The 24,770-nt window shown below is 39.1% G+C and overlaps 1 protein-coding gene and 1 pseudogene across 1 annotated transcript in view; both read left to right on the top strand.

Moving 5' to 3' along the window:
• Window positions 1-9,263, top strand: part of ZNF131 (zinc finger protein 131) — a 112,541-nt gene extending 103,278 nt beyond the window's left edge. Inside the window, exons 6-7 of the mRNA XM_006865757.1 lie at window positions 6,791-6,921; window positions 8,005-9,263. Of these exons, the coding sequence (XP_006865819.1) occupies window positions 6,791-6,921; window positions 8,005-8,694 (821 nt within the window). The 3' untranslated portion in view covers window positions 8,695-9,263. The remainder of the gene's footprint in view (window positions 1-6,790; window positions 6,922-8,004) is intronic.
• Window positions 9,264-10,164: 901 nt separating this feature from the next.
• Window positions 10,165-12,204, top strand: LOC102815850 (annotated as a pseudogene).
• Window positions 12,205-24,770: the final 12,566 nt, after the last annotated feature.

Raw genomic sequence — 24,770 nt, 5'->3', positions numbered from 1 at the left:
CTACAATCATGCATTGAGAGAACTTTGAGAGGTTCAAGCCGGATTCAGAAGAAGATGTGGAACAACGGGTTTCATTCCTGATGCCCAGTTGATCTTGGCTGAAAGCAGAGAATATCAGAAAGATGTTTACCTGTGCTTTATTGACTACGCAGAGGCTTTTCGATTGTGTAGGTCATGACAAGCTATGGATAACATTGCGAAGTATGAGTATTCTGAAACACTTAATTGTGCTCATGAGGAATCTGTACGTGGACCAAGAGACAGTTGTTCAGACAGAACATGGGAACACTGAATGCTTTAAAATTTAAGAAAGGTGTGCGACAAGTTTGTATTCTTTCACCACACTTATTCAACCTGTATGCTGAGCAAATAATCTGAGAAACTGGATTATATGAAGAAAATCGTGGCATCAGCATTGGAGGAAAACTCATTAACAACCTGCAGTATGCAGATGATACAACCTTGCTTGCTGAAAGTGAAGAGGACTTAAAACATTTACTGATGAAGATCAAAGAGCATAGCATTCGGTATGGATTGCATCTCAATGTAAGGAAAACAAAAATCCACACCACTGGACCAATAAACAACATTCTTATCAAAAGATTGAAGCTTTCAAGGACTTCATTTTTCTTGGATCAACTATCAACACTCACAGAAGCAGCAGTCAAGAAATCAAATGATGTTTTGCATTAGGCAAATCTGTTGCACAAGACCTTTTTAAAGTGTTGAAGAGCAAAGATGGCAGCTTGAGGACTAAGGTGCACCTGACCCAAGCCATGTTATTTCAATAACCTCATTTGCATGCGAAAGCTGGACAGTGAATACGGAAGACCGGTTATGGTGTTGGAGAAGAATATTGAAAGTGCTATGGGCTGCCAAAAGAATCAGTAGATCCGTTTTGGAAGAAGTGAAGCCAGAGTGCTCCTTAGAGACCAAGATGTTCAAACTTCGTGTCTCATACTTTGGACATATTGTCAGGAGGGACCAGTCGCTGAAGAAGGATATCATGTTTGATAAGGTGGAGGGTCAGATAAAAAGAGGATGATCCCCAACTACATGGATTGGCAAGTGGCAACATCGATGGACTCCAGCGTGGCAACAGTATGAGGTTGGCCCAGGATGGGGCAGTGTTAATTTCTGCTGTGCATAAAGTCGCTGTGGGTTGGTACCGACTTGATGGCACCTAACAACAACAAGTGCCATTGAGGCGCTTACGACCCATAATGACTCTGTACAGGGTTTCTGAAGAGTGACTTGTGGGTTTGAACCCCAGACCTTGCGGTTCAAACTGACCTTGCAATTTAGCCTATCATCCTGCAACACCACACCATGAGTCCATGAAATAAATATATTGGTGGTGGTCTACCATGCAGTTAGTTCTAACTCATAGTGACTCTACATAGGGTTTTCCAGGCTGTAAAGCTTTATGGGAGTTGAAAGCCTCGTCTTTTCCCACAAAACAGCTTGTAGTTTTGAACTGCTGACCTCTTGAGGTTAGCAGCCTGACCCCTAATCACTACACTACCAGAGTTTAGGAATAACTTCTTGTTGTTAAGGACCATTGAGGTGGTTACGACCCGTAGTGACCCTGTATAGGGTTTCCGAGGAGTGACTAGTGGGTTTGAACCTCAGACCGTGCAATTCAAACTGACCTTGCAGTCTAGCTCATTATTCTGCAGCGCCATAGCAGAGCTCCATGAAATATCTCAGTGGTGGTTGTGGTGTGCCATGCAGTCATTTCTAACTCATAGTGACTGCATAGGGTTTCCCAGGCTGTAAATCTTCATGGGAGCATAAAGCCTCATCTTTCTCCCACGAAACATCTGGTAGTTTTGAACCGTTGACCTCATGAGGTTAGCAGCCCAACCCCTAATCACTACACTACCCGAGCTCCTTAGAAATAACTTGTTATAAATTACAAATGCCAGTTGGAGGAACAGTTCAGCACATAAATCAGACTGATTCTTTTTAACCTCAGACAGCTATTGGACTGGTAATTAGTAGTGACAAGATAGTTGCAGATATGATTAATTAATGAATTCAAGAAGATAATAAGTAAATTTAAAATGTGTTTAAATTAATAAATGATGAGTCATTTTTTCCTTGTAACAAACTGATCCTCTTTCTTTGCCCTATACCCACAATATATGTATGTACCTTCCTTAGTTCATATTTTGCATAATTTTATTAGCAGTGTGGTTTCTTATATGTTCTTTAAATATACACTGGAATCAAATGTTTGATTTTCAAATTTTCTTTTGTTAGTTGATCTCTAAGTTATTTTGTTTCATTTGGAAAATAGTAGTGATGATACCAGCATACGAGGTCATGAGATAAAGAGATTTCTAGAGTGCCTGTCTTCAAGAAATATAACAATGTTGAAAGAGGAAAACAGGCACAGCCACAGTGTGAATGGGCTAAGTGTGGATGGAGGTGAGCAGAGTCCTGTAGGAATGCTGCCCTGGGCACTGATAGAAGGATATTTCCTTCGTGGTTATTCAAAGGAAAAGACATAAGCCAGAAAAAGGCATCACATCCAAAACAAAGAGAAAACAACCTGTTAGGAACACAAGTAGTAGTTTTTTATGGCTGAAGGATTGGCTCTAAATAGAAGAATGCCAGGATGTATGACTGAAAGGGTAGGAAGGGCTGACCAAATGATACATGGCCAGGCAGTATTATGTGATTCAAGTGGCTTGGAGTCCTCGTGTGGCGCTGTGGGTTAATGTGCCAGACTGCAAAGCCATTTGTACTGCAAGGTCTGCAGTTCAAGCTCACCAGTTTCTCCTCGGAAACCATATACAGGGTTGCTATGTGTCGGAACTGACTCGGCAGCACTTCACAACAAGAACAAGTGGCGTAAGGACAAGTGAAAGAGAGTAATGAGAATTGAGGCTGAGATCTTGTCGCTCTTTTTGTTAAGTGCTATAAATGAGTTTGAATTTTCAATTTTACCCTGAAGTCTCTGGGGCCATTTTAAAGGAATTTAAGCCAGGAGGAGATCTAATCAGCTTTATATATTAGAAAGATTATTGGCAGGCAGATATAAGTGGGATGAAACCTGCTAGGTGTAATTAAAAAGCTGTTTGTATAATCTGAAATAGAATGAGGACGTGATTAAAATGTTGGACTTTTGAGTAACACTAAATAGCAGAATCAACAGGATTTGGTGGTCAGTGAGATACAGGGACAAAGGAGGATTATTCTCAGCTTTTTGGTTTGAGTGACTGACTACATTATTAGTAAAGAGGGAAATCTAGAACAGACAGTTTGGTCGCTGAACATATCAGACGTCCTGAGTGAAAGAGACCCTTAACCATGTAGCCATGTTTTCTGGGGAGTGTGCTGTCAGAAAGATTGTGGGCCCAGGAATCAGAACTAGATGTCAGTTCCAGTTCTGACATTAACCAGTATAATGAACCTAACCTGTTATTTATCTTCAGGTTTTCTTCTGCATAAATAGGGATAATGGTACCTACTTTGCAAGGTTGTAGCAAATAAAAATGCCGGAAGTATTTTGAAAACTGTACTGCCCATATATAAGTTGCTATCTCTAGATTTTATTAAGCTTATTAAACTTACTTAAAAATAAAGTTAAATTGGTATGCAATGAAAAGTGAATCTATTTCCTATGTTAGTAGGTCTCTCCAGAAGCAGCTACTGCTATATTTTTAAAAATGTGTCCTTACAGATGTATTTCTTGTATTTTCAAGAAAACACATGTCTTATAAAAAAAATTTTTTTTTAATTTCATGCATAGTACACAGTATTATGCCATTTAATTGATCTTAGAGTTTTGTTTTTTGAATGATTTAATGTTTTCACTGTGGCTACATAATATTTTAGTTTGTAGGTATAACCATGATTTACTTAATGATTCCCTGTTGATAAACATTTAGGTTGTTGCCTGCCTTGCCCTTATTGCAAACTGCTGTTGTACGCTTATTTATCCATCTATGTTGCATTCATTCGAGTAATTTAAATATTTGAAGAGCAGAATTACTACATCAGAGGAAATGCTCATTTTACATCTTGGCATATTTATCAAATTGCCCTTTTAAAAGGCTATGCCAAATTATGGAGTCCTGATGTGGCACTGTGGGATAATGAACTGGACTGACTGCAAGGTCAGTTTGAACCGTAAGGTCTGGGGTACAAACTCACCAGCCACTCCTTGGAAACCCTATACAGGGGTGGCTGTGAGTAGGAATCGACTTGATGGCACTTAACAACAGCATGACAATTTATACTTGTAAGTTTTATTTATAGTTATTTAAGAAATTGCATATTAATATGACCACAAAATCTAACCATTGTATTTTAGCAGTACACTTACTCCTCACTTTTTCAATTACCTCCTTTCCCAACATTTCACATTTATAACAGTAGTTTTAATAATCTCTTATTGTGCATTTGCTAATGCATGACTGGCAGAAATGAACACCAAGGTGCAAGGCCAGAATAATGCTGGCTGTAACGGTTTTATGTATCAGTTTGACTGGGCAGTGTAATGTACTGTAGTGTAATGATTTATTTATCCTCCATTTTCACATAATGTCACTTTGTTATATTATGTGAAAATGGTGATCTTTGGAACCTAACCATGTCAAGTGAGTGAGTGTATCCAACATTTTTGGAATTGAAAAAGTTTTTGTACCAACACTAATTCCATGTGATTGGGGTGTACTCCCAAATTGTTTATCGCACAAAAACTATACAAAATATAATTATTTTGTCGGGGACAAAACAGCTCCGAATTACTTGATGGTGTCATTCTACTGCAGTATGAGTGCCGCATCACTGGAGCTGCATCTCTAAATAAAATCTTACTTCTGTTCTCTACCAGCAGGATCATCCTATCTCTTGAAGTCACTTACTCCTTTCCTTACTCTATACTTTTAACTCATTTAGCCTTTCAGTCTCTTCATCCCCCTTTTCACCTCATTTATTGCCCCATTTATATGTCCTCTGTTGTGTACTACTAGAGTCTCTGTTTCTTGTATTCTAGTATATTCCCTTGGCATTTTACTCTGCCTGCTCTAATAAACCCTAAGCAGTGCTGGAGAAAACTTGTTTTTCATACCTTAAGTTTTGACCTTATGGTGTTTGATTTCCATCTTTCTTTTCCTAACTGCTAGTCCAGAACTTCACTCAAAGTCCTGCCCACAGTCTACCCCTCACCAGATGACATGTAGTCTTTCTGCCCCAGCTAACCTGTGATAGATAGCATCAATCTCAGTTGTCTTCTCTATTGTAAAGAGGGGTTCCCTTGTCTTCTTCAACCATGTTATGTCTGGATCCAGCAGAATGTGATGTGTTTTCTAAGACTATGTTCCAGTGTCATTCCTATTCCTCCTTTCCTTCTCACATGGTTTCCCCTCCCCACCCCCAAACAAATAAATAAGCCTCTCTTGGCTTATAGAACCCTCTTATTGACTTGTTCCCCACTAACTACTTCTCTTTATTTTCCGCACTGTTTTCATTTATTTGCTTCTCATTCCTTCCCTTAGTCCATTGTGGTCTGGCTTCTGACCCACACAGGCACTGGCATTATTTTGCTAGAGTAACTGTAATATCCCCAGCACTGGACTGCTCACCACAGGGTCAGCAATTCAAACCCATGAGCTGTTCCTTGGAAACCCTATATGGGATCTCTGTGAGTCAGAACCAATTAAATGACTCATAACAAGAAGAAAACATTAATATACCTGATATCGCTCTTCAATTAACTATCCCATCTCCTAAATTTTTGAAAATTTCCCTCAGTAATTGCGTCTAGTTTTCCTTCTACCACTGGCTTTTCCATTTCCTTTGCTGGCTCATCTGTCTGCTGTTTTAACTTAGCCGTTTTCTTAGTATACAGCATACTCTGAGAAATTTTATCTTCACCTAAAGTTTTTATTATCATGTAAATAATCCGTGTCTGTCTATCAGTCCTCCTCCTTTATGGCACTAGATTGATTGGTCCATACAGATCTAGACAACTAGCTTCACTCTACTCTGTGGGTCCTTTGACCACAGTAGACACTGCACATAATTGACACTTTTCTTCCCAGTCTGCTCCAAACTTGTAAGGACTCTTGTGTTCTTTATCCTGGTTGACAGTCTAAGCTAGCTATCTGGAAGTCAGTAGTAAGTCTTCCTTATTCCCCACCTTCCATGCTGTTTTACTCCTTGTGCCCCTGCTTAGAATGAGCTACCTTCCATCCTTGTGTCATTGGAGGCAGAAGCAAATGTCCCCACCTCCCCACCCTCCAGTTTCCTTGTACTGCTGCAGTATGTGTTCCGTTGTGCCTCTACCGACACTTCATTACAGTTTGTTTATTTTCACATATTTCACATTCACACCCTGGCATGTTATAGGAAACCTTTGAAATCAAGGGCAGTTTATTTATCTTTTCATCTCTTGTCCATCAGAAACTCTGGCACACATCATAGTAAGGGCTCAAATAATGCTGCAAAATGGACAGTGTTATTTAACATTTTCCTGAAATGTAATTTGTCTTGATTTTTATCTATAATAAAATATTTAAGAAATACATGGAAAAGAACTCAGATTAAAATTTATTTCTTTATAAGATGACAAATAAAATTGTAGTAATTTTTCAAGACTTATTAAATTATTTGTACCTCTAGACATGATAAAAACATCCAAATTAGATACTCTGATCCTTTTTTTCAAGAATGTGCTGTGAAAGTTAACAAGGGGGTTAATTTTTAAGAAAAACTCTTTAAAATTTTGTTGATTTTCTTAATTTAACTATGTGTATTTGTATTTCTCTCCTAACAGGTGAAAAACCTTTTGAGTGTCCAAATTGTCATGAACGATTTGCAAGAAATAGCACACTCAAATGTCACCTGACAGCATGCCAAACTGGAGTGGGGGCAAAAAAGGGAAGAAAGAAGCTATATGAATGTCAGGTATGTGTTTTGTGCGTATTCTGTCTACTAACAATGGAGTCGTTCCTGAAATACTCAAATGTGAAGGATAACAGCAAATCGCACCTACTAGGTGTGGGTCCTAGTTCTGGTGTGGTGCTGTGGGATAAAGCACTGGACCACAAGGTTATCTGAACCACAAGGTCAGTGGTTCAAACTTATCAACCACTCTTTGGAAATCCTGTACAGAGTCGCTATGAGTTGGGACCTACTCAACAGCAGTTTAACAACAACAGGGGAAGAAGGGGGAATGGATAGGTATTGTCAATATAGCTTCTATAAAGGATGATGAAAAAAAAGAGGAAATAGTGGTGGTTGCACAACATGACGGATATAATTAATGTGGCTGAATCATACTCCTAAAAGATTAAAATGGCAGTTTTTTTGTTTTTTTTTTTTTGAAGATGTTTTGTTACATCTAGTTTACCATAATAAGATTTTAAAAAGTAAAGGATGACAGAGTCTAAATCAAAAGTATAGAGTATGGGTTGGAACAAAGTGGAAATAATGAATGTAATTATCTTGAATTTATGAAAGGGAATAAGAATAGTTTTTATTTACTGAATTCTAAATAACACCAGTGGCAACAAAAATTGTTTCAGATAACAGTTTGAAACTATAGTTGAATAACCATAGAGTAGTTATTAGAATTCTCAAGGATAGGAGGAAGAAGGAGAGCCGGTAAATTAGCTGTAATTGGATCTTCTTCCATGATTAATGTGTATTTATTCCAAATAATGCAATGCAACGAAATGTTCAAAATGTTGATCTCATCGGAAATTACAATACTGCTACTTTATAGTCTCAGGATTTATATGATTAAATCAATTAAGGTAATATTAAAATGTTTCCCAAAGCATGATTGAGAATAATGTTACCTATATTAGCTAAAATACCAGATAAACGGAAGAATTAAGAAATAGCTTGGACTAGATATTTACAAATGATCTGTTTATAACATTTTCAGAATAAATCTTCAACTTTTTCCTTACAGAAAATAAATGCATCAATAGTTCATTCAGTTTCATGTAAGTATTGTTAATACCATGTGTTTGATTATTTCAGGTCTGTAACAGTGTGTTTAACAGCTGGGACCAGTTCAAAGATCACTTAGTAATTCATACTGGAGATAAACCCAACCATTGTACTCTATGTGATTTGTGGTTTATGCAAGGAAATGAATTAAGGAGACATCTTAGTGATACTCATAATATTTCAGAGTGTCTAGTAACCGAAGAAGTTCTTTCAGTAGAAACACGTGTGCAAACTGAACCTGTAACATCAATGGCGATTATAGAACAAGTTGGGAAGGTACATGTGCTACCATTACTTCAAGTCCAGGTGGATTCAGCCCAAGTGACTGTGGAACAGGTTCATCCAGATCTGCTCCAGGACAGCCAAGTGCCCGATTCACAAATGAATGAGCTTCCAGAGCAGGTCCAGGTGAGTTATCTAGAAGTGGGTCGAATTCAGACTGAAGAAGGAACAGAAGTACATGTGGAGGAGCTGCATGTTGAACGGGTAAATCAGATGCCAATGGAAGTACAAACCGAGCTTCTAGAAGCACACTTAGATCAAGTGACCCCTGAGATCATGAATCAGGAGGAGAGAAGGCCTCACCAAGCAGATACCACTGAGGATGCCAGGGACGATCAGGAAGATCCTGAGAGTTTAAAGACCAAACCAACAGTGTATTCCCAAGCTGAAAAGACAGGGGATGAGGAGGACAGAACAACTATGCCAGTTTTAGAATGAAATAACAAAATGAATATATTTTTTAATTTACATGTTGGGTTTTTCAACTGATTATGGGCAGTGTGACTGTCCTTGTTGATAGACAAGTGGACCAAAGTTAACTATTTCTTGTTGTGCTGACTGTTTCTATTGAACCACACTGGTTTCTCCCCACTAAATGTTACAGAGGAGAGAACTTTCCCATAAATGAATGGGAAACTTTGAGTATATTTCTGAAAATTTAAATGGGTTATATTCTTATTATATAGTTGGGTACGAATGTATCTATTTTCATTGTGGTAAGGGTTTTCCCTTCTCTTCCCAGGTCATGTTCTTCCTCAAATTGTTTTCCCTATTGTAAAATCACCTGTAAAACCATTAGAATACATGGTTATGTATTCTAATGCATGTTAGAAAATTGAATATATAGAAAATACAAGGCTGCATGAAGAAAAGTGCATTGTTACTGTGCAGTTAAATTTTGGCTTCTGGCTTCCTTTAGTTTGAATACCATTTTTGTCTCCCCCAATAGTCACAGATGCCATCTCTGCAACAGGAACAGAGTGGGGGTGGCAAAATTTCTAGAATGTAAAACAAAACAACAAAAACCACACCCATGTGCCTTTTCAAAACCAACTTAGCTTCTATAAAGCATCTCTGGTTCTTTCAAAGTTTATGTGGTAAGGAGCAATGTCTAGGGTTTTATATTTTTGCTTGTAAGTGTCAACCACCAATGTTTGTTTTTCCATTTAAGTTTGGTTGAGAAATTGCATTTGATGGCAGCTGAATGGCCATTTTCAATTGGGAAAATTCATTTACATCTGTGGTAAACTTTATTTTGCTGAAACGTTTGCACTAGTATTTTACCACCAGATGAAAAAAAGATTAGCATCATTTAAAAAATTAATGTATTTAAAATAAAGTACAGCAAAACATGTATATATTATATCAGGCTTTGTTTTGAATGGAATCTTTCCCCCTGATCCTTAATGTAAAGATCTTGTGATATAACTTTTAAAGCCATACAAATAAGAGTGCTAAACTGTGGACTTAAAAGTAGGTGTGTAAATATTTTTAATCAGTATTACTTGGAAAATAAAGTATAACAACCACATAAAGTAAACCAATATGCTATTTTCTTTACTTGTTGAATATTGGGAGATATTTATAATTTTAAAGTAAACTTTAAAATTACATGTTTATGACTCTTTTTTTTTTTTTTTTTTTAATTACCAGTGTAGAAATTGGTATATGAACAGTGATCAGAGATGCTTTCTCATGTGTCTATGCATCTGTGGCACAGTTGAAGAAGGTTGAACTGCTAACTGCAAGACCTGTAGTTCAAACCGATTAGCTGTTCTGCAGAAAAAGATGAGTATATCTCCTTTGATAAAGATTTACAGTCTCAGAAGCCCTATGAGGCAATTGTACTCTGTCCTATCATGTTGCTGTGAATTGGAAGCAACTCAGTGGTACTGCTGGATATGTGTCATGGAGTAGGTTCCGACTCATAGCGACCCTGCACAGGATTTCCAAGGCTGTAAATCTTTACAGGAGCAGAAAGCCTCATCTTTGTCCCATGGAACAGCTGGTAGTTTTGAATTGCTGACCTTAAGGTTCGCAGCCCGATACGCAACCACTACGCTACCAGAGCTCTATTAATATGACAAATACATGAGTGAAATGTGAAATTCTCAGTAACACATCCCATCTAGAAATTCTGCTCAAAAAATGATGTTGAGAGAAGTGGATATTGTTTACAGTTTTCACATGGTGGGCACAATCACAAATAGAATTGTCGTACTGGTGCAAGGCTATTTAAACAAATACTTTCTCAATTAATGAAGGTGCTAAGTTTGAGATATTGAGCAATCCTTTAGCAATCCTAATGTTAAATGGTGTCACATTTATGAAGTATACTGAAGAGAATGATTTCCCATAACTGAGAAATCAGATTTATAGATAGCAGGTATAGGAAGTTATATTTCCCTTTTTAAAATAAAAATGTAAAGGACATTTGTGTATCTTTCTGTTTGCAGTTTATATATATATATATTTCCCTATAAAGACAGAAAATACTGATAATAGAATTGTGTCACCTCACATTGAACTTGCAATCTGCTTTGCATGTCCATATGCTGAGTTACCTGTAGTTTAAAAAAGAAAGCATTCACAGGTAATGGTCTTAAACATGTAAATTTGTGTCTAGTGATTTTTGAATGCTGAAAATAGCTCCTTCTATCCTGTAAGCCAAGGTATGAAACAAGATTTATTTTAAAACAACCTTCCAAGAGCTGTGTTCACCAGGTAATTTTCAGATTTGGCAAAGCCATTAAAGACAGGCTTGAGGGGATGATATATATAGTAAATTTTCTTTTTCCTAAAAGGTTTCAAGACTACATGGTGCTCAGAATGCCAGTGAATTGGATTGTAAGAGGAGAAGAAAGCTACTCACTGATGATAAGCCTTCTGTTGTTAACTAGTAGTTTATAGAACATTTAACAAACAGCTATTTAAATTCATGGTGTTTATTTGTTTCAAGTACTGTGTCTGCAATGCTCAGAGTCCTGATGTGATGTAGGATAAGCACTGGACCGCAAGGTCAACGGTTCCAACTCACCAGCCCCTCAGAAACCCTAGACAGAGTTGTTATGAGTTGGAACTGAATTGATGGCACTTAACAACAACAAATGCTTTGCTCATTTTTTTCTACTGAGGTATTTAGGCAGGAGCCCTGGTAGTGTAGTGGGTTGCACATTGGGCTGCTAGCTACAAGGTAGGTAGTTAGAATGCACTAGCTACTTCATGGAGAAAAAGGAAGTTTTCTGTTCCCGTGAAGATTTGTAGCCTGAGAAACACTATACCAGCTTGATAGCAAAGAGTTCTGCCAGGGTACTGCCAAAAATTCAAGCTGGATTTGGAAGGATGTGAAACAAGAGATACCATTGCTGGTGCCAGATGGATGTTGGCCGAAAGCAGATAATGCTAGAAAGATGTTTACCTATTCTTATTGACTATGCAGAGGCATTCAACTATATATCTTCATACATTTTAGATAACATTATGAAGAATGGGAATTCCAGAACACTTAATAGTGCTCATGTGGAACTTGTACATAGATCAAGGTGATAGACTGCATGGTTTAAAATCAAGAAAGGGTTCTTTCCACCATCTTGGAGCCTGTGGAGGCCTACTGGGAACAGTACATCAGAGCTGGCAGCTATGTGTGGAAGGCTGTGATCCAAAGACCATTTTTGCTGTTAAAAACGGTGTCGGGAACCAAAGGGAGTGTACCGCTCTTCTTAAAATTGAAGGTGTGTATGTTTGAGATGAAACTGAATTCTATTTAGGCAAGAGATGTGCTTATATGTACAAAGCACAGAACAATACAGTGACTCCTGGCAGCAAACCTAACAAAACCAGAGTCATCTGGGAAACTGTAGCATGGTTCATGCCAAATTCCAAAGCAACCTTCCTGCTGAGTCCATTGAACACAGAATCTGCATGATGCTGTAGCCCTCAAGGATTTAGACTTGGGAAAATTAAATGAATAAAATTGAGGATTTGGAACAAACCCCCCCTCCCCCCACACACACACAAAGGTATGCATCAGGGTGGTGTCCTTTTACCATTCAAAGGTATTTACTTTGTGTTCTGAATGGGTAGTTTGATAAATGAAACTATATGAAGAAGATGACCAAGAACATGCTCTGTACAGGTGACAACTTGCTGAAAGTGAATGAGACTTGAAGCACGTACTCATCAAAGACTATAGCCTTCAGTATGAAGTACACCTTTAATAAATAAAAATTCTCACTGCTGGACCAGTAAGCAGCATCATATAATAAACAAATTATTGAAGTTGTCAAGGATTTCACTTTACTTGAATTCAGTCAACACCCGTGGAAGCAGATATCAAGGAACCAAGCAATGTTGCATTTAGCAAATCTGCCACAGAAGTCTTTAAAGCAAAGATGTCACTTTGAGGACTTTGCAACTGACCCAAGCTATGTTATTTCAGTCACTTCATGCATGTGAAAGCTGGACAATGAATAAAGAAGCTCAAAGAAGATTCGATGTCATTGAATTAAGATGTGGAGGAAGAATATTGAATATACAACAGATTGCTAGAAGAACAAACAAATATGCATTGGAAGTACTGCCAGAATGTTCCTTATAGTGAGGATGAGGAGACATCACTTCATATACACTTTGGACATATTACTTAGGATGGACCAACCCTTGGAGAATGACATCATGCTTGATAGTGAAAAAGAGGAAGACCCTCAGTGACCTGGATTGATAGAGTGACTGTAACAATGGGCTCAAACAGTAACGATTGTAAGGATGGGGCACGACCAGGCAGTGTTTCATGGGGTTGCTATGAGTTAGAACCAACTCTGAGGCACCTGACAACAAGGAGCCTTGAAGACACCGTGGTGGCTCCACTGCTAATTGAAAGGTAAGTGGTTTTAAGCTACCAGCTGATCTCTGGGAGAAAGGTGTGGCAGTCTGCTTCAGTAAAAATTACAACTTTGGAAAGCTTGTAGGTCTGTGGTTATGATTCCATTTGAAGTGAATGTTAAATTAATGAAGCAGGCTTAGGATGGAATGTATCTTAATTCCTCTTACTAAAGGGTATGACTCAAGTCAGCCACCCTTAGTTTCCTTGATGGTATGATCTGCATCTTAAATATAGAAGGTTCAGACATCTTGCACGTCATTGTCTGACCTTCACTCTTGGCACTTGAGCCAGTTGTCTATTGTCTAGAATGATTTGTCAGTTTCCTTAACCTTGTGTGTCAGTGGCCTGTTGTCTGACCTGTCAGTTTGGGTTCATCGCCTCCTGCAACCATGTGAGTCGGGAAAGGCCTTTAAATTGAAGCATGATACTTACCTGCCTCCACAACCCTGATGGTTCGTGAGTTCTCTGAGACCTTGCTGTGAGTCACGGAACCCAAACCCAGGAGGGAGAGTATTGCAGAGAGAAGGAGTAGTTGCAGGATGGAAGTGCTACAGCAGTTTGGAAAAGTTGGACATTTGAGACATGTTTAACCTCCACCTCAGGAACCAGCATTGTTCTGATCCTTCCCAAAGAAATGCAATAGGAATCAAATTTCATTACAGACTGATAAGGAGAGCTGCTTCTATCTCCCAATCTTCTGAAACATAAAACACAACAGTAGTATCAATACATTTGAAACCTAGAAAGCTTTCAATATGTGCAAGGAACAAAAGGATCTTAGTAGTCTAAGTAAAGAAGACATATTTATATTCTAGTGGGAAAAATTATTTTGCTTCTACTACACTCACTGTGGAATTAAAGATTTCAGAATTTAAAAGGGCCCATGAAGGCCCTTGGGTGGTGCTGTAGGATAAGCATTGGACTAACTGCAAGGTTGGTGGTTCAAGCCCACCAGCGCCTGCCTGGAAGCCCTATGCAGGGTTTCTATGAGTCCGAACCATCTTAATGGCACTTAATGTAGGTTCTCTACTCATTTTGTACTGTGACTAACCCAATAGGCATAAATGTAGACAAAGTCTTAATTGAGTGAGGATTTTAATTCATAATTTTAGTTTATCCATGAATAGGAATATAATCAAGAGCAGCTAACAACCTGCAAAATTAAAAATAGATGTAAATACCTGACTTGGAAAGCGTGCACTATTAAAATCTTTGAAGGAGAGGGCATCCTTTTAGAAGCAGAACCTTTATTCTTCACAAGTAGATGGGCACTCAAAGCAAGGAAGCCATCATCACAAATTCCTTGGGTTTTCTTGTCAATCTCAGTGGCCAATCCCCGGAGCTGTCCAAGGTTTATGTATTGTTCTTCCTGATCCTTTTATCACATTACAAGGAAGCAGCAATAGACAGCAATGAAGACCCCTGACTTGAGATAGACTCTGGGTTTGAATCCCATCACCATCATTCGATAGACCTGGATCAAGTCCTAGACCCTCTTCAGACCTGAGATTCCTCATCTGTCAAAACAAGCCTGGTTATAACGGTGGTGGTGGTGGTGGTGGTGGTGGTGGTTATGTGTGGAGGAATAGGTTCCGACTCATAGTGACCCTGTACAGGTTTCCAAGGGTGTTTTCTAGCAGAAAAGAAATTTAGGCTTGTTTTCCTCTTCAATCTGTACTTGTACTCTTGTCAACACTGCCTTCATATGATACATGAATACAGAACTAAGGAGCATGAGAAGATGGAAAGTACTCACAGGGATGTGATTTATTAGGGCGACTAGTCGAAGCTCTGCCGTTAACGAGCTGTGTGACACATTGTGAAGTTACTTGACCTCTAAAATGAAGCGCTTCTGCAAATAACTTGTATGTTTAATGTTTTCTGTTTTATACTGAATTCAGTGACTTGGTTTGCTTGTGAATTGGGAAAATTGTATTTGGCACCCATCATTCGCAGAGGGTTATAGTGGGGAGTGGGCAGAATAGGAAGCAGCTGCCTAAATAGCGCCAACTAAGTATACTAGGGATCTACCGTGCATACACACTTTCTGCAGATCCCCAATCCCAGCCCGACTCACCCAGAGGAGCTGGTACCATGATTTGCTGGAGAGACTCTTGGGAGGATATTGGGTCGCGGTCTCAAGGACACGGAAACACGCTTAAGAGGCTGGAGCGGCTTAATGTGAGGCTTGATTTGATGAAAGCTGTGTCAACTAGGTTTCTGCTGCATCGCTGCTTCTGACTCTAAGACGGGGTCTCTGCGGCAGGTCTGGACCTCCCACTTCCAGAGTGTCTGAGATGGGTGTTGCTGCAAAGTGCGCCTCTCCCTTCATGCACCTCCCTCCGGGCTACCATAGAAACCAGCTCCGGAGGTCTGGGTCCGGCCCCCCTCACCCTTTCCTCCAGGCCGGCCCCCAGCTCCGGATTGGTCCTTCGGGAGCATGGCGAGGCACCTAAGACCCAGCTTTGGAGCTGGGGCGGGGGCCCTGCGGGCGGAGTTAACCGAGACCACAGTCCTTCAGGTCTGCCGCCTCTGACAGTTCGGGAACCTCTGGCACTGCCTTCGAGCCCTCTCCAGTGCCCACCACCCGAGCACCAGTTGCAGGGCAAGTAGCCAGATCCAGGAACTCGCCACGCAACGAAGGTAAGCGAAGGGTCAGAGGTCTTGCGGCGAGCACCCCCATCCTGCCTGCCCTTCCGTCAGGGTGCAGACTCATGGCCGAGATGGGGCACCTCTCCTTTCGGCCTTTCAAGGGGAGGGCAGGAGAAGATCAGACACCCCTTAAGGGTTGCCCCAGACTTAATCAGTGTCCCTGTCCTTGTATCGTTGGGCACCCCTGTCTGGGTGTGCGCCCACACGTGAGAGGACAAGAGCAGTTTAGAGACTCACTGTGCACCCAGAGGGTGCGCTGGACGAACCCTAATCTCCGATGATGTGATTCCCCTGCTTTGGCCGGGTGCTGGCTGTGAAGGGAACTATCGTCTTTGGTTCTAACCCAGGGAGATAATACCTTCTACCACAGCGCACGCCACAACGTTCCCTAGGGAAAGGTGATTCTTATGACAGCCCTTATGAAGTAAGACGATCCCTAGTTTCCTTCTTGGATGGCCCTCCGGGAATATTAGGACTCCTCGGTGAGTTTAGCTAGAAAGGAGCACAACAGTGACGTTTTAACCATTTCTGATCCGTGTTTGTGTGCCTGACACAACATTTGGGCAGGTGGAAAGAGCAGGGCAATAGATGACGGTGCTTTTACTACTAATACGGACAGTGAAGAACCAGTCATCTGCGCTTTTAATTTAATTTTTCCCTTTTGCGTTTCTGTTTCTCCTTACCCCCTTCCTATTGTTCCCCTACCCCACTGTTTTCTTTCTCTTGAGTTTAGTAGACAAGAGGGCTCTCTGTTAGACCTACCCTCCCCCACCCCATTCCTCATCCCTTTTCAAAATAAGAGTTAATGAATCACATTCTAAAATCTCACCCATGCAATTAAAACAAGTTTGGAAATTAAACAAATCGCATTTGCATTGGAGGCTGTGGGAATGCAAAAGGAAAACAAACAAAACCAGATCCCCAGAAATCTCAAGTAGCAACCTAAAACGTATTTGTTTATAATATGATGGGATGGTTTTTCTTTTGCCACTTTAAAAATATGTATCACTTAAGCTTGCATCATCAGTATTCAATGTGATTTACAGAACACTTCAAAAGATGGTTTCTGTTAGTGTTGCAAAAGCGCTTCTAATTTTGGTTGCCATGGTAACCAAAAAAGTCACCCTACACTGTTGAAAGTATGCCTGGCTAAAACTGGCAACTATTCTTGAGGGGACCTTCAAATATCCCCTCATATTTCCAAGGAAATAATAATTGAGCTTACAAAAATGATACTGTACCTGCTTATTTTCCTTAAGTGACCATAACAGGATTTTTTTTTTCTTAATTTCATTTTTTTTCAGAGTTTGCAATTTATGCAACAGATCTTTCCTCTAAGACAAGTAGGTGTAAATACTACTCTAGCAAGTCAAATGGCCCAAAATGGGCAGTCTGTCCCAGCTTTCTCCCCACAGCCCACTGTTCTAAGGGAGAATGGAGGAAAGTGTTTGATATTCAAGGAATCACAGACTGACATTTGTGTGCTGTAGAGTCTGTCTAATAAAGCCTTTATGAGATTATTTTTGGCTTGACCACAGCTAAATTGCAAGCCTGGAAAAACCTTCAAAGAGACCTCCTCCTGTTTTAGGAAAACATGTGGATTGAATCATTGGTTGAGTTGTCTCCTTTTTTCTAGCAGCTATATATACTAAGGAGCTCTGGGAGCATAGTGGTTACGAATCGGGCTGCGAACCGCTAGGTCAGCAGTTGGAAAGTACCAGCTGTTCCCGAAAAGATTTACAGCCTCGTAAACCCTGTACAGGATCACTGTGAGTCCGAATGGACTCCAATGCACACAGCCACCATACTACATTTAAAATAAAAGCGTCTCTGTATGACATCTATATTCTCTAGTAATGTAGAGCATGCAGTATGTCATATCAACTTTTCTGTTCTCAGTTTAACCTAGTCTAATGAAGGCTTATTTGGGGGGAACAGTGGTAAATTTCAAAAAAGATTCATCAGCAAATGTTTGCATCTTTAAAGAACCATAGTTCTTTACATAGTCACATGATTACTGAACTTTGAATCCTAGAAATCAATTTTGAACATATTTAGTAATCTATAATTGGAAATTTTTTAAGTCCTCAGACTTGTAACTTTAAAAGAAAAAGAGCAAAGATTTTGTCTTGGTAGTTTCATATTCTCAGCAAATACAGCTCCATTTTGAGAAACTTCAAAATTAAACCCAGCATCATTCTTTGAATCCAAATGCAGTATTTCTCTAGGAATTACAAGAGCCAACCTGGAACAAGGGTTGCTGGTGTCAGATGGATCTTGGCTGAAAGCAGAAAAAACAGAAAGATGTTTATTGTTGTTTTTAAGTGACGTCAGTCAGTTCCAACTCAGAGTGACCCTGTATAGGGTTTCCAAGGAGCAGCTGGTGATTTTGAACCACCAAACGTGTGGTTAGCAGTCTAATGCTTATCCTACAGAAGCATCTGTGCTTTATTGATTATGCAAAGGCTTTCAGTTGTCTGTATCATGACAAGCCATACATGACATTGCAAAGAATAGGTATCCAGGAACACTTGATTGTGCTTATGAGGAACGTGTACATAAACTGAGAGGCAGTCATTCTAATAAAACAAGGGGACATTGAGTGGTTTAAAATCAGGAAAGGTGTATGCCAGAGTTATATTCTTTAACCATGCTTGTATGCTGAGCAAATAATCTAAGAAGCTGGATTATATGAAGAAGAAAATGACATCATGATTGGAGGAAGAGTCATTAACAACCTGCTAATGATACAACTTTTCTTGCTGAAAGTCAAGAGGACATTTTAATACTTAACTGATGAAGATCAAAGACCATGGCTTTCAATATAAAGGGTTGCAACTTAATGTAAAGAAAACAGAAGTCCTCACCATTGGTAAACATCATGGTTAACCATTGGTTAACATCATGATAAATGGAGAAAAGATTGATATCAAAGACTTCATTTTGCTTGGATCCCAATCAACACTCGTGGAAGCAGCAGTCAAGTAATCAAATGACATACTGCACTACATTAATCTGCTATACAAGGCCTCTTTAAAGAGTTCAAGAGCAAACATGTTTTGAGGAATATGTGTACCTGACCCAAGTCATGGCATTTTCAGTAGCCTCATATGTATGTGAAAATTGGATACATAAGGAAGAATTGATGCATTTGAGTTATGGTGTTAGAGAAGAATATTAAAATGCCGTGGACTTCCAGAAGAACAAACAGATCTTTGTTGGAAGAAGTACAGCCAAAATGTCCAGGATGGCTTCTCTTATATTTCTGACACATTATCAGGAGGAACCAGTACTCGGAAAAGGATATGCTAGGTAAAGTGAATGGTCAGCAGAAAAGAGGAAAACCTACAATGAGGTGGATGGGCACAATGACAGCAGCAGTGGGTTCAAACATAATAATTGTGAGTATGGTGCAGAACTGGGCAGTGTTTCTATCTGTTGCACACAGGATTACTATGAATCTGAACCAACTCAATGCCACTTAACAATTCATTAGCTGATTTTCTCTTACTTGTTGAAAAGATAAACTGTTTTTAAAATTCTCATTCTGTATTTTGTTATTTCTAATTTTCAATCTAGAAAAAAAAGTCTCTAACATTGAAGTCATGAATTCAAATTATTTGTGAAAACAATAGTCTACAGTTTGAATTAACCAGATCACAGTTCTTACTTTCAGGAACTTCAAGGGTACCTCAGCCTTTATTAAATAGCATCATGAAGAATATCAGCCAGTTTCACATATAAGCAGATTGCATTCAAAAGACCCAAATAGCTTTTTTAGATTTTTAGAAAATCTTAACTTTTTTTTTAGACAATTAAGAGATAAAAAGCCAAATCACCTGGCTCATCTATAAACATGAGTATCAGTCAAGACTTACAGAAGTAGAAGTGAGAAGAAAGACAGGATAGAGATCATTGGATGAGTTGAAGATTAGGGAGAAAAGTAACATTGTTGGGAGAAAAAGAGTTTTAAGAGAAAAACATGGAAAAGGGAGTATTAGAGAAAAAGTTGAATGGAAATAGAAGAAAAACCATACCTCCTGTAGACTACTCAGTCATGTTGTGCCATGAGTATTCCTTCATTCTGGTATGCTGTTGTTCGGTGCTGTTGGGTCGGTTCTGGCTCATGGCGACCCTGTAGTTTCCAAGGAGTGGTTGGTGAGTTTGAACCACCTACCTTGAAGTTCAAACCAATCTTGAGGTCCAATGCTTTATCAGGATGACAGGATAGATACCATCTCCAGAATGCTTTTATTTTATAAAGAAAGACAGACCTTAGGCCTTGTCTCAGTTGTAAGGGGTCTCCTCACATTCTTCTGAGGAGTGTAGGCTGAATATGGATTGACTATATAAAGGCTTTGGATTGAGAGAGTTAGAAGGTGAAGAAATATACTTCTGTTCTGCCTGAATTTAGACTTTTTAAGAATAACCCTGTCTAGCATAACACGTCACCATGCTCTGTATGGGTTGTTGACTATTCTCTGCCTTTATCATAAGAAAAAAAAAATACAAAAAGATTTACCAAGGCTCTAAAACAATTGAATTGGTTAATATCCATAGAAAATAGAATGCAAACATTTCAATGCTTATTATTTAACAGTGCTAAATAATTGAACTTGTAGCTTGAATTTGTTTCACTACTGGAATATTCACTAAGAGTTGTAAATTTCTGGCTAAACCATTTTGTTCAGTGCCTATCATTCCTGAAACTAATTCAAATGTCAAAGACAGAATATTACACCCTAATCATATTAAATCTTGAATCTTAAATAAATAAAACCTTCTTAAGCTCTGCCATCCTTATTTTTGCCCTCAGCAACATCAGTTCTTGAGCTGTTACAGGACACAATAAGATACTGATTTTGAAATAAGAAAAAAAGGAGGTCCAAAATTCAGGATTAAACATGGTCCACTTATTAGCTGAACTCTTGTGACAGAAATCCTGAGGAATGTTGAAGCCTGCTCACCTTCTTCCTTGAGAAATTGTGAAGCTGTGCAGGATTTGCCCACTGGGCACAGCTGGGCAGCCACATCCTGGGACAGGCCATTAAGAAAGACCTGAGATATTTTACAGGTTAAACTGGTTTACCTAGTGCCCTAGGCATAACCTTAAAGGACAAACCTTCTATTGGGGCAAAGGAGAATGCTGGTCCCTGGGACAGGAGTCTGAATTAAGGTCCTGAAGAACCATACATGCTTGACATCCCAGAATAAGTTCTGTCTTCTTCCAGAGGTCTTTGCAATGGAGTACAGCTTGAAGAAATGCTGAGCATGCACCCAATTAGCATGGCCCTTCCTAAATGAACCATTTCCCCAAATCCCCACCTATCTCTATGAATAAACATGATATCTTTTCCTTACCCAAAACCTTCATCGTTTTTGTTAAGTGCCATTGAGTTGGTTCCAACCCATAGCTACCCTGTATAGGGTTTCTGAAGAGTGGCTGGTGGGTTTGAACAACCTATCTTATGGTTCAAACTGAGCTTGCAGCCCAGCGCATTATCCTTCAGTGCCACACCAAAACCTTTTAAATCCCCAACAAAATCTTTGTTCCAGAAGACAGGTGGTAAGCATTGTGGTAAGCCCTACAGGTCTCCTCTTGCAAATCTCTTTCCTATAATAAGCTATTGCTCATATGGAAACTCTGTCTCACCTATTTTTAATCAATAGAAGGCAAGACCCCTCTGTTTAAGGTTAAAGAGGGGGTTGGCACTCCCTGTAACAAGTTTTCCATTCTTTTTAGTACCTCAAGTTCAATGGTACATAAAAATTTCACATTTCACTTTCCCATTTTCCTGACCTAAGTGTATTGTTTTTCAGTACACCTGCTAATTCCTTCAGGCCTCATCCCTCTCAGGAAATCTTCTCTGAGCACTTGCAGTGATCCAAGTGTCCCTGTCTGGGCCATTTCCATGTAAGTTGCTGTTGTTAAGTGCCATCTGGTCAGTTCCGTTTCATAGTGACCCTGAATAAGCTTCTGAAAAGTGTCTGGTAAATTTGAACCACTGACCTTGCGGTTCAAACTGACTTTGTGATCCAGTATATTACCCTACAGCATCACACCAGGACATTATATTTATTTGTTTATGAATCTACCTTGCCTAATTAGGTGATGATTTAGGCAAAAGAAGGGCAGTCTATAAAAATAATATTTGATGAACTGGACATTTAGTAGCAGCAACACCAAATGCCTTTTCTACTCCAGCTAAGCAAACAAAAGTTGTTTTCTTGCTGAAGGAGAGTTCTGTATGGAGATAAGAAATTGATAGCTGCCATCTCAGACATAGTTTATTGTTCTCTTTTTGCTCTGCCATCCTTACTTTTACCCTCATGTTTTTCACGTCATGATCTTTGAATGGCTACTCTACTTTCAGAGAACGTCCGTCCACACAGGAAGAAAGGGAACGGAATTATGCTAGCTGCATCTGTTCCCTTTTGTCAGAAAAGCAAAACTTACTGCAATCATTAATACTACTGCTTTCTGCTCTTAACAGTGTCCTGGTTTGAATTCTAAATTCTGTGTTCACCTTGCTTATTGAGCACTTGTTATGATTCTTGTTATTGTTAAGTGCTGCCAAGTTGATTCCAACTCATAGAGACCCTGTAAAGGGTTTCCAAGGAGCGACTGGTGAATTTGAATTGCCACTTTGTGGATCAAGTGGACCTTGTGGTCCAATGCTTATCCTACAGTGCCACACTGGGACTCTTGTTATTATTATAGGCTTGTGTTAAATAATAGTTGTTAATAAAACTGCTGATGTTGCTATTCAGTGCCAGCAAATCAATTCCAACTCATAGCAACCCTGTATAAGGTTTCCAAGGAGCAGCTGATGAGTTTGAACCACCAACCTTGTGTTTGAGCGCTTTATCCTATAACACTACACAAGACTCCTATTAATAAAGCAGATAGTGTAAAAACATAAGATAAATAACACACCAAGTTTGCTCGTGGTGAATGTCCAATGTGTGGTTAAAGGCAGTAAGTACTGCTGAATTTTCAGGAGAGATAAATGACTGAATTGACAAATCGTTGAGGTACCCTAATCTGGTTGGAAGTGAAGTGTGGAGGGGGTGTGACGTCAAGGCATCAGGAATAAACAGATTGGGGAAATTTTGGGAAATGGAAAAGTAAATAGTTTATATACCCTAATTAATAACAAAAATACTCTTAATGATGATTTTGTTTGAGTGATAAACTCTTTGCACTATAAATTAAGAAGTTGAGATATGATTCACTTCATGAGCATTTTTGAAAACTCATGACACAAAATAAAGCAGTCACATTTATTTATTTTTAACTTGTTATTTTTAATTGAGTGAAGGTTTACAAAGCAGATCATCAGTTTCATATTAAACAAATCATTTACTTCATTCTATCTCAATTATTGCTATCCTCTCAGTGTAACATAACCTATTCCACTTTGATCCTGAGTGGCTGACCATTCTATGGTATGTGTACCTCGCTAGTGTTGTTGTCCCCCCTATATACCTATCTATTGCTTGACTGAAAATTGAGCCCTGGGGGTGAGTTCAGTTCCATTGCTGAAGAGTGGCCAAAGGCCATAGTCCAAAGCTCTCTACTAGTCTTTGACCAGTAAGCATGGTCTTCTTTATGATTTTGCGTTTTGTTCAACATTTCTCCCACCCTATCCAGGACCTTTTAATATGATCTCTCTCAGAGCACTTGGTAGTGATTTCCAGTGTAAAAATTAAGGTTTTGTGTCAACTTGACTGAGCCAGGATTCTCAGTAGTTTGGCAGTTAAGATGTTGTAATTCCCTCTGATGAGATCTGCTATGAGCAGCCAGTCATTGAAAGGAAGCTTCCTCAGGAGTGTAGCCTGTTTCCAACATATTGGACACATGGGCAAACCTTCCTTTCCTGCTAGATCTGAATTCTGCTTCTGGCTTGTCATCCAACCTCGTAAAGACTGGAAATTGTCAAAAATGAAATGAATTGTTATTGACCATTTTGAATCTGACAATCACATGTTTCACTATGCCAGGAATAACAAATTGAGTAATGGTATCGCAGTCATTAAAAAGAGCATATGTGTCACATATTGTATTCCCCCAAAATGCATGTCAACTTGGCTGTGCTATGATTTTTAATGTTGTGCAATTTACTTCATTTTGTAATTGTATGTAAATCTTTTATGCGTTAATGAGTCTGAATTAAAAGCTGTTGTGTTAATAAACTAAGATGGCACCTACAAGAAAAAAAAAAAGAGCATATGAAGATCTGTCTTGAAGTACAACGCTGTCTGTGATGGCATAGTATCCATACATCTACAAGGAAGACCAGTTAATACCACATTATTCAATTTTATGTACCAACCACTAAAGCCAGTGATGATGAAATTGAAGAACTCTACCAACTTCTTCAGTCAGATGCTGATCAAACATGCAAACAAGATGTATTCATAATTACTAGTGATTGAAATATAAAGGTTAGAAACAAAGAGGAAGGATCAGGGTTAGAAAAATATGGTCTTGGTGATAGAAACTATGCTAGAGATCACATGATAGAATTTTGCAAGACCAATGCCTTCATAATTGCAAATATCTCTCTTAACATAAAAGACGACTATACACGTGGACCTCACTAGACGGAATACACAAAAATCAATTGTCTACATCTGTGGAAAGAGATTATCTCATTCAAAATAAGGCTAAGGGCAGACTGTGGAACAGACCATCAGTTGATCATTTGTTCAGACTGAAGCTGAAGAAAATAAAAACAAGTCCACAAAGCCAAAATGTGATCTTGAACATACCCCACCTGAATTTATAGATCATCTGAAGAGCAAATTTGATGCATTAGCCACTAAAGAGTGAAGAATAGAAGAGTTCTGGGATGACATCAAGAACATCATACAGGAAGAAAGCAAAAGGTCATTAAGACAAGAAAGAAGAAGATCAAAACAGTTGACTCTGAGACTTGCTGTCCAGCATAAAGATGCTAAAGCAAACGGAATAAAT

The sequence above is a fragment of the Chrysochloris asiatica genome, unplaced genomic scaffold (genome assembly GCF_000296735.1).
Source record: "Chrysochloris asiatica unplaced genomic scaffold, ChrAsi1.0 scaffold00082, whole genome shotgun sequence".
Classification (NCBI taxonomy): domain Eukaryota; kingdom Metazoa; phylum Chordata; class Mammalia; order Afrosoricida; family Chrysochloridae; genus Chrysochloris; species Chrysochloris asiatica.
This window is presented reverse-complemented; position numbering and strand designations above follow the sequence as displayed.